General features: G+C 40.8%; 1 protein-coding gene across 2 annotated transcripts in view; it reads right to left on the reverse strand.

The window, feature by feature from the left end:
• Nucleotides 1-2087: 2087 nt before the first annotated feature.
• pmp22 (peripheral myelin protein 22) overlaps nt 2088-13010 on the reverse strand; it is a 47757-nt gene continuing 36834 nt past the window's right edge. For both annotated transcript variants that reach the window (XM_003217081.4, XM_003217082.4), the window contains exons 4-5: nt 9833-9973; nt 2088-3902 (exon numbers count right to left, since the gene is read on the reverse strand). In XM_003217081.4, coding sequence (XP_003217129.1) covers nt 3736-3902; nt 9833-9973 — 308 coding nt within the window. In that variant the 3' untranslated portion in view covers nt 2088-3735. The remainder of the gene's footprint in view (nt 3903-9832; nt 9974-13010) is intronic.

Consider the following 13010-nt stretch of genomic DNA (forward strand, 5'->3'; position numbering starts at 1 on the left):
CACAAGTGCATTCTGGACTTTAACCACAAGAGGGCAGATGTCCACCATTTTTCACTTTGCTTTTAATAACAAAACAAGTCCCTAGCCAACTTAGTTCCATTCACTTTTGCTGAGTTGTATGGACACAATTTTCTTCAGTGTTGTACTGTGTAATCCATTCTAGTACTGTATGTGGAAAGTCAGCAACATGTGTGTTGATTGGCAGCCAAGGACTGTAATATTAATGCCCTAATAATAAAGGGCATTAGTAAAAGCTCTACCATGAAATCCAGTAGGCACCGTACTTTCCAGGCCACACAGTTCTATATAAAGGACAGAGATTTGGAAGGTGAAAGACAGTTTTCTGGAGTCTCAAAATTTCAAGACTAATTTGACCACATTAGGAGATAATCACCAAGGCCCCATCTACAGTGACCATTTATTGCAGTTCAAAGCTAGCTAGCTTCAAATTATGACCACCAACCAACAAACTCACATAAAAAGTGTGTGAAAGAAAGCCCTAAATGTTCATCTGTGGTTTGTGTAATCACCATCCAACCCTCAAACTGGTTTCAGGATTTCCTATGTAATCAACTGCACAACAAAACCATTTCCTTCAATTCCAGTTCAAAACTGCATTAAATGCTCAGTGTAGATGGAATCTTAATCCTGTATCATTTAGATTTAACTGAATGACATATACAGCTTGAAAATACTTGAGGCATATATTATCTTTCTCAAAATAAAGGTATTTCTTATCAGAATGAAATAGAAAACCTAATAAATAATGGAACAGACGAATTTTATCTGTGTCAAAGATGTTGAGTGTTTTTGTCTCCTAAGAAAAAGAGATTTCTGAAGTGAAACAAAGTAGAATTGGAAACTTTCAAGAACTTGAAGGGATTGCTCCCTAGCCCAGTTGTCTCCATCTCAGTCTGGTTTGCTTTATAACTCTCTCATTACCCATAACTAGGTGGGGATGATGGGGCATCCAGCTTGTTCCTAGCAGACTGGTTCTGAGAGAGTCTATACAAACTATATTCACACAGCAGGGGTGTAGTAATGGGGATGGAAAAACAAAATGAAGGCATTGCCCTCAAATGCGTATTCTATGTCCTTCATGAGATTTTTCTTAAGTCCCCACATTTCTAACATCACAGAGACTGCAACACAGAAAAGTGTTCATATCTGCAATTCATATTTCCTCTGTTATCAGAATCTTTGTATGTTTGCATGTACCTTTTCTTTGGATGTGTTAACTGTATTCTCAAATGTTCTTTTGGCGTTTCAAACTTATTGCAATGCTTGAAATGTAAGATATTTGTAAATGTAGAAATGACTTCCACTTCCCAGTGCTCCAATTTGGCCAAGTGGTTGAGATTTCTTGGCCTCTAGGTGTGATGGTGAGAATGCACCTCCCTTCCTGGTAGCACTAAGCACAGCCTCTGAGAGCTTGAAGGCCACACCTCATCAGGTTTAATTACTGTGGAGATGACAGAAAGTTCAAAGGCCAAATGCTGCTGGCCAGGGCTGGGACATGCTTCTTTTGGGCTGCCAAATTGCACCACGTTCAGTTGCCAGTTTTGCTAAAAAAGAGCTAAAGGGGGGGGGGGTTGCTTTTGGTAAAACCAATATTCTTTCCAGTTGAGCTATTTCTTAGTGGTTCCAAACTGAGACACAAAACAATGTATGGTGAAAGTGGTAATTTGTTCAGTAAGTGAAGCCCTGATTGCCTTGCTCACAAGGATGGAAAGACCACAATCAAGATGAAGCAGTGGCAGATTCTCAAGACATGCAAATGTGAATGGAATGAACTTTGGTGAATCCAGGCCATTTAATTAAAGGCAACAGACTTAACCCATGGCTACCATGATGTGGAATACAAACCATGGTCCTTCTCCCTACATTAGATACTTTATACCCAAAGCCTCACTGTTGCAAGGCCATGGGAAAACAGTCACTGAAAAGGCTGTGATTTAAAAGACAGTGCACCGTTAAGAACAACTCTTTTTGCTGGCAACTGCTAGGCATAAACACACCTGCTTCCTTTTACCTGAGCTGTATACATGCTTGTACTACATAAAAAGTTATGACAGAAGGCCAAAGCATTGGAGTCATTCTGGATTTTATTTTGTTGCTTCTTAGTCCACACAGTTGGTATAAAATCAGAAAAGCAAAGCAAAATAATTGCATAATAATGTCTGGAGTCTTAGCATCAGAAGGCACCGCTTGCACATCTAATAATACGGCTGCCAGTACATTTCATTGCCAGACACACTTCTGGAAGCACAGAAAAGGGTTACAGAGCATTGGGGTAGAATCCTATAGGGGTCTGGAAGGTTTGGTTACTTCCCTCCTGTCTGTGAGAAGGGGAGGGGTGAAGGGGTAGAAAGAAATACCTTGGTTATAAATGCTTTGTTAAAAAAATAATAATATTGATAGCAACTTTCCTAAGTACAAAAGCAGTTATAAGCTATATATATTACACAGAATTATTTATCATTCCTATTTCTTGGTTTATTTCAAAATTATTATTTGACTTTCCAGTGAGTAAAGGTTAAATGGCTTAGCAATACAAGGAATGGTAAACAGATAGCACCGTTTCACAGATTTGGTATTCTATTTTGTTGAGGGAAGGGGGAAGCAGGAAAGTGTAGGTGAGGAACTTAGAAGGCTTCATTCATTTATTCTACTTTAGCTTATTTTCAAGGAACATAAGGAGAAACTCTTTATAAAGGTTATTGGCTACCATTTCTGAACTGGATGAATTACCGGAATTATTGTTATATAAACCAGTTAGACAAACTTCTTTTCCCTTATCCCACCTAAGTGTTTCTTCCTTCTTCCTTAGCTTTAGCTTAAAATGACCCTGGCCATTTAAAAAAAAAGTATGTGAATATCCAACAGGAGTCACTCACCATATGCAAATAAACTCTAGAGCTTCCAGGTCTTGACTTCTAAAAAAAACTGGCAATTAACAAATGTTGGCATTCCTCTAAGGAGTACAAAGGGGATTTTACACAGGAAATCGATGGCACCAGTATCCAGCTTTAAGATACACAGATGGGACTGCACTTTACATACTTAACCCCATCTTAGCCATCGTCCCAAGAGAATTAGAAGGTAGACATCCTTCTCATTTCTACATTTTGGCGTCACCATGGGCAACCTAATGTGAGTATTCAAGGGTACTGGCTAACATCAGTGCAATGCATGCCACATCATACCTTTTCTGCCACCCATCTGTATTTGGCTTGGGGTTCAAAGTAGAAAACTTTGGAGGAGGAGTCCATCAGCTTCCGTGGCAGAAGGGGTTATGAATGTGTGTGTTTAGGGGGGTTGGGTAGAACCCAGGACCCTAATAAAACTGTTAGAGTGTAAAAGTTCTTAGGCACTTTCTTTAGGCTTTAAACATGGCGGCAGGTCAACAAACAAAAGCAAACAGTACTATGTACATATATGTAAAAAGTGTTATAAATAGGTTTTTTAAAACCATAGATACTATATACATCTTCAATAAACACAGTAACCCTTCTTTCAGTTTGGTTTCTTTCCTTCCTTACTTTCTCATTGGATTTTGGGTGGGTGGGTGGGTTTGGGTGATTGAAGGGATGGATTTGATGCATCTGGTGTGGTGGGTTTTGATTTTGTTCTTTTTGGTTAACTTCCTTCTTTTGTTTCTCCTTCCACTTTCTATCCTCTCAGTGCCCCCTTGTCCCAATTGCCGCTGGGTTCAGTGGCTTCAACTCCAACACTTCATTCACGCTTCCTCAAGATGACATAGATCACCCCACTGACGACAGCCAGTGGGAAGGCCACCCAGGACAGGAAGTATGTGAAGCCATAGGACAGGTTCTCTTCGTGGGAATGCCATTCTGGATACCTCACTGTGTAGATGGCAGCCCCACTCATCACACATAGGCCTGTGAAGTGTAGAGACAAAGAAAATAATCATCATTTGTGAGCAAAATGAATGAACCCACCAAGACACTCCCATCTCACTATCAGGCACATATTTTAACAAGTTCTATCAGATTAATAATAATAATAATAAAATAATAAAACTTTATTTATACCCCGCCACCATCTCCCCAACGGGGACTCGGGGTGGCTAACATGGGGCCATGCCCAGAGCAATACAATATAACAAAATATAAAACAACATAACATAGCACCATTAAAAATACAATAAATGCATCAACATCAAGAAATCAAAAAAACAGCAAAACAAGGGCAGGCCACGTGAACACAAAGATAAAACCTGGGGTGAGAGGGACATAGGGGTACTCCACTGCGGGCAGGGACATATGGAAGTGGGGTAATCTAGAGGATAGATGTTCGGGGTGGGAGTAACACAGAAATAACAGAAGTTACTCACCAAAGGCACAGCGGAAGAGCCATGTTTTCAAGTCTTTCCTAAAAGCTAACAGCGTGGGAGCTTGCCTAATTTCAGTAGGTAGTGAGTTCCATAGTCGGGGGGCCACAGCAGAAAAGGCCCTCTCCCTTGTACTCACAAGGCGGGCCTGGGATAAAGACAGTGGTGCTAAAAGGGCCTCCCCGGATGATCGTAAAGATCGGGCAGGTTTATGAAAGGAAATACGGTCACGGAGGTAGGTGGGTCCCAAACCGTTTAGGGCTTTATAGATGATAGTCTGCACCTTGAATTGGGACCGGAAAATGAACGGCAGCCAGTGGAGCTCCTTAAACAGGGGAGTGGATCTCTCCCTGTAACTCGCCCCCGTTATTAATCTGGCTGCCGAGCGTTGGACCAATTGTAATTTCCGGGCCGTCTTCAAGGGAAGCCCCACGTAGAGCGCATTACAGTAGTCCAGTCTAGAGGTAACTAAGGCATGGACCACCGTGGTCAAATCAGAAATCAGATTAGGAGTTAGTTTTAAGCAAAACCTAGGAACACTTCTTTTTGGGACAACAAAAATCTCCATTATCTGATAAGGCAAGGCATTAGTTTAGCTAAGAAATTTTGAATTTGTTTAAAAAAAAAAAAACAACGCTGTCCTTCAGACCTGGATACCCTTTGGCAACCAAGGAGGCCAAAATTCCACCAGAAACAACCCAGCCCTTATTTCCTCGAAACCTCAGACTTTCTGTGCTATCAAAATTATTCCTCACTCACAATTCTACACACTGAGCTTTTACCTGTCACTCCAACAGTTCTTCTCAAATGGGAAGAATATGCCCCTCAGTTTGTGTGAATAATTAATAGTGCCCCCACCCCACCCACCCACCCATGCAGAGGAAATTAGATAAGCACTGTCTTCATTACTGAGGCACACTAAGATAATTAAATTTCAGGAACTCCAATTCACTTGGAAACCTGTTCCATAATGTACTCTATATAGTAATTAAAGCAAAATCTATCTTCTCTCTCTTTTTGTCTTTCTCTCTTTGTCTCTCTCTCTCTCCTCCCTCCACCCCTCTCTCTGTTTTTCCTCCATCCTGTAACCATCTGTGTCCAAAGCCCTGAGATAAAATTGTGAACAGGTCAAACCAGGCCCCCTCTCTGCATTAATGCCACTAGGTTCAGCTTTCTTTCTGTATCGCTGTATCAGCAATACCAGTTTCTAAAACTATACCCACACATGCGCACACATTAAAAGCCCAGCATCGGCCTGCCAGGACTACACAATGACTCTTCTATTCACTACCCAGAACAAGGCATTTTCGTTGATCCCAGCATATTCTCCAACCTGCTCAAATGTGCCACCACAGTCGTCTGTGTTCCAAATCCCTGCGACGTGCCTCAGGACCACCTACACCTAACCACAGTGATATTTGAGCTGTACTTTCCTCTCCACACTGCCCCCTTTGTTTACTGAAAAGTGCAGGAGTGGGAATGTGTTGAATTCACCAAGCTGCTGATGTAGCTCACATTCTATGGGCCATGGAGAGGACACCCACGGCAACAGCAGGGTCCAAACAGTAACTGCAAGTCAAAACAACAATCCCTTGATTTGGGCCGGATTTCAGAGTATTGGGGGAGGGGGGAGAGAAGAATGGTCATGTTACTGTTCACCTTGAATTCATGACAAAGAAGAGCTTCAATTGTGTTTGTGAAGATCACTGGACAGACTGGAGCAATTCTACTTTTACTTGTGGTTTGAGAAATGTTTTTGCAAGCCTCAATGTCAGGAGGAACAGGAAAACTGCTTCACAGGGCAGGGTGGAGAATATTGATGCCTCTTGTATTCCCTGTCTTGCATAAAGACCCCCCCCCCCCCCCGCAAAAAAAAAAAAAGAACTAAAGCCAGTTTCCCACACAAAATTATCTGCTGCACTTCCCAAGGGAGTAGTACTCAGCAGCAATACGCCACTTGGCACAACTTTAAGCCCATGGTGTAAACTGAGATTCACTTCCTGTGTGCACACTTTACACATGTATCACAGAATATCATTGCAGGAGGAAAAATGAGTGTAGAAAAAGGAATATACATTTCCCTCAATGCTCTATTTGACCTTCAGAACATGTTTTATCATGAAGCTTTCATGAAGTTGCACAGTTGGTGCAACTGTGTTTTGCATGACAAATGTACATACTTAGGTCAATCTTTTATATATATCATAAATATACAGCCATATATGGAAGTATTCAAAATAAGTGAGAAGGTTTTCCTTCTGAGACTTAACTACCTACCATTTGTTTATCTACTGAAGGAGTCATTTGCGGCCCCCCTGGTGTTATTGGACTGTCAATCCTATCAACCACAGGCAATGTAGTGAATGATAAATACAATGGCGAGTTGCAACTCAATATATAGAGGATGATAACTGCCCACCCCCAATTGGAGAGAGAGAGAAAAATGCAAATTAGAGGCAATTATACATTGACAGAGATTTCATTTCATTCATAGAGAGCTGTTTACACTGGATTACCTGACCATTTCCCGTCTCAAATAAGCTTGGTTTATCCCCAGATGGGAAATTGTCAGAACCTGGTACTCTTAAACTATACAGCTTTAAGTTGATTTTCCTGCTGATGAGAAACTTCCCACCGAGAGAGGAAATTAAAACAAATAACCCTGTTCATTTTAGTGTTGTGGGTAGATGATGCAGCAAAAACATCACCATTTATACCACAACTCTTCTTGGCAGGAGCCATGCTGAGTCACACAGGGCAGACGGTTGCCTTGGGGAATATGTGTCTTCCAAAGAAAGATGACTGACAACTTGAGAAGTTACTTTTTCAGTGACTCCTGCAGAAGTGGGTGCCTATGAGCTCCACCCAGCAAAAATGAGATTCCATTTGCTTACCTTCCTACCTCCCCACCCTTTTTCTGCCAAGGATACTTTTTCACAGGTAAGACGTGAACAAGGGCCACCCTTACGCTGGCTTCTGACTTTCCACTGCTTCCAAGTATGGATCTTTATCCACAAAAGCCCCAGGAATGTGATGAGGAAATGCAACACTGACTTAAAAAAAAAAAAAAAAGGGAGCCTTCAGACACGCCTCCAGGAATGCATGCTGATTTCAGCACGAGCCAAGGCAGCTCTCACTCAGGAAGCTTTTAAACAGAGTCTCCTCTTTAGGAACTGGGGTGGGGAAGACACACCAACGGCTAGGCTGGTGGCAAAGAAGGATTTAAAGACACAAGTACTATTGAGGAGAGTGTGGAACTTCCCTTTGCAGCTATAACAGGCAAGAGTTGTGGATTGTCCAATTAATGGTGGTTGATGGTGCTCCAACCCTAGGAGAAGTTATGGCCAGCCACTGATAAGTATGCCACAGGTGGAGGTCAAATTATGAATCCAGCTGCTTTTCCAGGATACATTCCAATACCCTACTGCCAAACTGCTTGATGATCATCTGAGCTGGTGGAAAAACATGAGGCTAGACCTGATTGTGCCAGATCCACAGAGTCTATTCTCCTTCAAGTATGCCAGTCTTTGTTGCCATCTGCTACAGATGGTGCATTCAAATATTTGGAGTAATTCCTTCAGTGCTCAGTAACTGAAACCTTTCCCACACTGAATTCAGTGGTCCAGACTTCATATCTGTGGCAGCCATGTCCAGGCTTATCCCACAGATTTCCTTCCAGTATTCTGTTCAACACTGATGTAAGAAGCCAGGGCTGATGGCAAATTAAGCCCTGGCCAAATCTGGAAGGCAAATTCAAAATCAGCTAGGGGAAAAACTCACCCCATTGTTTTAGCAAGTGAAGCTGTTTTCTGCAGAGAAGAAAGTGGTGGTAGGAAATCTTCACCTGCTAAATTGCTCTACACCAGAGAGGCCTCAAAAGTGACACAGCATCAGTTTCATTAGAGGAAGGTGTGGGGCAGGGTGAGATGAACTTTTGGGTAACAGCAACAATTTAGTTCAGGGTGGGCCACTGGATTTGCATTTGCTTCTCCAATTTTGCCTGCCTCATTGTGTAAGGCAGGGGTCCCCAAACTTTTTAAACAGGGGGCCAGTTCACGATCCTTCAGACCTTTGGAGGGCCGGACTATAGTTGGCCACCGAGCAATAATAACAACAACAACAACAACAACAACAATAAAAAAGAGGGTTGGAAGAGACCCTTTGAGCCATTGAGTCCAATCCCCTTCTGCCTTTGTGCACCAAAAGCACAAGCAAAGCACCCCTGACAGATGGCCACCCAGCCTCAATGTTAATAATAATAATAATAATAATAATAATAATAATAATAATAATAATAAAGAGGGTTGGAAGAGACCCTTTGAGCCATTGAGTCCAATCCCCTTCTGCCTTTGTGCACCAAAGCACAAGCAAAGCACCCCTGACAGATGACCACCCAGCCTCAATGTTAATAATAATAATAATAATAATAATAATAATAATAATAATAACGATCTGCCAACTGAAAAAGGTCACCCTACTGGGATCTGCACGCATCATCCGAAAATACATCACACAGTCCTAGAAACTTGGGAAGTGTTCGACTTGTGATTTTGTGATACGAAATCCAACATATCTATCTTGTTTGCTGTGACATAATAAAATAATAATAATAATAATAATAATAATAATAATAATAAGGGTTGGAAGAGAAGAAGAGACCCCTTGGGTCATTTAGCCCAACCCCCTTTTGCCCTTCTGCCATGGGGGCCGGATAAATGGCTTCGATGGGCCGCATCTGGCCCCCGGGCCTTAGTTTGGGAACCCCTGGTGTAAGGCATGTGTACATCTAAGTTTGGGCAGATTTTGTTTTTGAAGAAGGCTGTTACATTGTCACTTTTCTGTTACATTGTCACTTTTTTAACAAACCCTTAAGATCAATAAGGAAATTATAACGACACTGAAAAAAATAAATTTAAGATGCCTGTGAAATTATCTTCTCCAATAACAATAAAGTAGCTAGAAAATGTATTCGTGCACCAAAAAAAACCCAGAATCACTGTTTGGGAATTTTATTGGTTCCACCAAAAATCTCAATTCACAGTCTCAACCCATTATTTTACTCCTGAAATACAACTAACAACATAACTACTTACAGACTACAGGATCTATGATCAGTTACTTCCAAGCTCATGTATCTATGTATATATGTATCCCATATTTAGGAATTCCAAAGGTCAACACAATTCCGAAATGTTAGTTTTATTCAGAGGAAGTCTTATTCACTTTATCTCTGTTCAAAGAATATATATGAAAGAAAATACTGGAATTCTTTCCCTCTCTTTCAAGAATGTGGGAAAGATTCATGCCTATTATCCATGCCAAGCTGATGTGTGGGGTTTTTAAATCTATGACCATCTAAGTGGTAAACTCCTCACGATTCTTCTTTTATCCTCCATTTTATCATTAGGCCTTGCTCCAGCTTGGAAAATTTCCCCCTGCAATGTTCCAAGATATGCATTTCCACTCCCCTCTACTTACCAGCAAGGATCTGGAAAATGCCAGTAAGGTAGAATCTTCCACCCTTAGTGAGAGTGAACAGCTGGCAGAAGAACAGGAACAGAGACAAAACACTGAAGATGATGGAAAGGATCATCAAGGCTTGGACAGACTGCAGCCATTCTGGAAAGAAAAACACAGCACAAATAGTCACTAAGTATTGAATTCTGAATGTGATCTGACAAAACAGCCCTTAGACAAAAGTAATTTGAAATGAGGGGGCCAACTTCAGCTGTTTGGTACCTGTATTATCATAATGATCTGTATTAGTAATGGCCAAGCACATAAAATGGATAAATTGGGAGTAGCCCCCTTCAAGCATAACTTTAGCTACAAACATACATATTTGTCGTATAACTCAGAAAAGTTATTTCTGGACTACACCCAGTTGGGAGACTCTAAAAGTTGCAATCCAAACACACACACACACACACACACACACACACACAACCCACCAACGTTTCCAAGTTTCAATCCTTCCCTAATGAAGTAACCAAACATTTCTACTGATCGCTATTAAGAGAGTCTCTTGAAAATCTAAGTTCAAATATACAAGGAGAAACTATTTTCATGGTAAAAGTCCAGCTTATTAATATGGTAAAAGTAATAGCTTATTAGTTTGTAATTCTGAATGAAACTGAACAGAGAGAGAGAGAAAGGCAGACAAAATGAAATACTTTTTATACATCGCATAATGTTGACTTCAACATGAGATGGTAACAACCAGAAATTTCAACAGCTTCAAAATGGGACTAAGTCAATTCATGAAGAAAAAGACTTTCAGGACTATGGTTATATATTGAAGCAATATATTTCTTAATCATTGTTGCTGGGAATTAAAAAAAACAAGACATTGCTGTACATACGGCTTTTATATAGCCATCTGGTTTGCCAATGTAGCAACAGAATACTGGACTACTTTAGTCTGATTAATCACAGCTTTTTATTAGATTTTCTTGAATCTAACTATGAAGCTGCTATTAAATATATCATTGATATCAGTGCCAGAGCCTACCTACCACTCTTATCATTTTGCATTCTCAATATCAATGAGATGGCAGCTCATATGCAAAAAAATTAAATGAATTGATGCTACAGTTTAGACTCTCTTCATTTTCATAGTGAGGCTGAGCCTAAAGCAACATGTCAACCATATGATGAAACTAAAAGTTAACTATCTATTCAACTGTAACAAAGTGTAGCTTCCTACTAGAGTAATGATTTCCAATCTTTAGGCCTCACGGTGTTTGAAATTTCAACTCCCAGAAGCTCTAGCCAACTAGAGTTCTATTAATATCAGTTTTTTCCATATTCAGGTGTATCTGCATTAGGTTGCCTTATAAAGAGCTCAGACTAGAATCATTCTGGGACCTATAGTCCAAATAGTCCCAACCAAATAGTTCCCAAATAGGTTACATGAAAAGACATGTCTACCACAAATCCTACTGTTCAACATACTGGTAACAGAATTAAAATATGGCTGTAGCCCCTGGCCATCCACTATGTGAGAAATGTAGTTCTCTGCTTTACTTTAATACCCTTGGCCTGAGAGAAAGAACAATACTAATATTCTTAACTATACAGAAATTGAAGTTTGAAAATGACACTTTACTCAAGGAAACCCTATAAACAAATGAGCTATACATGGTTTTATGTTATTTTAACTATTAAATTGTATATTCCAAAACTTTTTTGTCTGTCATTTAAATCTACCCAAATTGATGTTATTGCAAGCTGCGTAGAAAGCTCATAATAAAGGGCATGATATACCTATCTGTCTTAAATAAATTAAAACATAAAAACCAAGTCCACCCATTAAAAGCCACTTGACTAACCATCAACAAAAAAACCAAGAGCTCTTAAAATCTATTAAAGATTTTTCCTTACATCTACTGGTCTCATACACTGGGTTTTCAGCACTACTGGAATCCTCCATCCAACAAAGAGGTAAGGGAGGACATGGCATTCATACGAGAAAATAAAAGATGCATAGAGGAAATCAATTGAAAGGCCAGAGTATTTGAAAGGGAGTACCAGAGCAGGGAAAGTGTATTTGGACATGATCAGCAATGGTGCAATCCATTATCTCCATGACACCAGTGCAACTACTCTCATCACTGCAGCATTTTATAAACAAGGAATGCTTTGCTGGGACAAGCTTGCTGTTTCTAAGAACATGATGTTTTGTTGATCTGCTTCAGAAAAAAAGAAACCTCTTGCATGAGCCGGATCCAAACCTAGTTAAGAGCATACACACTGGACTCAATCAACCTTAAGTCAACCTTACATTTAGTTCTATTATATTAAATGGTTCTACATTAAGCATCTATGAATCCATCCTTATGGACAAATGTGGTAACATGAAAAAATGGCTAGCACCTAGTTGGAAAACAATGGTGTCTAAAAAGACCTTCACACACTGCTATAGAGACTGGCTGCATGAATTTGAAGTCCTCGTGGACAACAAGTTAAACATGAGCCAACAATGTGATGCGGCTGCTAAAAAAGCCAATGGGATTCTGGCCTGCATCAATAGGGGAATAGCATCTAGATCCAGGGAAGTTATGCTCCCCCTCTATTCTGCCTTGGTCAGACCACACCTGGAATACTGTGTCCAATTTTGGGCACCACAGTTGAAGGGAGATGTTGACAAGCTGGAAAGCGTCCAGAGGAGGGCGACTAAAATGATTAAGGGTCTGGAGAACAAGCCCTATGAGGAGCGGCTTAAAGAGCTGGGCATGTTTAGCCTGCAGAAGAGAAGGCTGAGAGGAGACATGATAGCCATGTACAAATATGTGAAGGGAAGTCATAGGGAAGAGGGAGCAAGCTTGTTTTCTGCTGCCCTGCAGACTAGGACACGGAACAATGGCTTCAAACTACAGGAAAGGAGATTCCACCTGAACATCAGGAAGAACTTCCTCACAGTGAGAGCTGTTCGACAGTGGAACTCTCTCCCCGGGGCCGTGGTGGAGGCTCCTTCCTTGGAGGCTTTTAAGCAGAGGCTGGATGGCCATCTGTCGGGGGTGCTTTGAATGCGATTTCCTGCTTCTTAGCAGGGGGTTGGACTAGATGGCCCATGTGGTCTCTTCCAACTCTACTATTCTATGATTCTATGATTCTATGATTCTATGATTCTATGATTCTATGAAGTAGCAAAGTA

The sequence above is a fragment of the Anolis carolinensis genome, chromosome 2, assembly GCF_035594765.1.
Source record: "Anolis carolinensis isolate JA03-04 chromosome 2, rAnoCar3.1.pri, whole genome shotgun sequence".
NCBI classification, from domain to species: domain Eukaryota; kingdom Metazoa; phylum Chordata; class Lepidosauria; order Squamata; family Dactyloidae; genus Anolis; species Anolis carolinensis.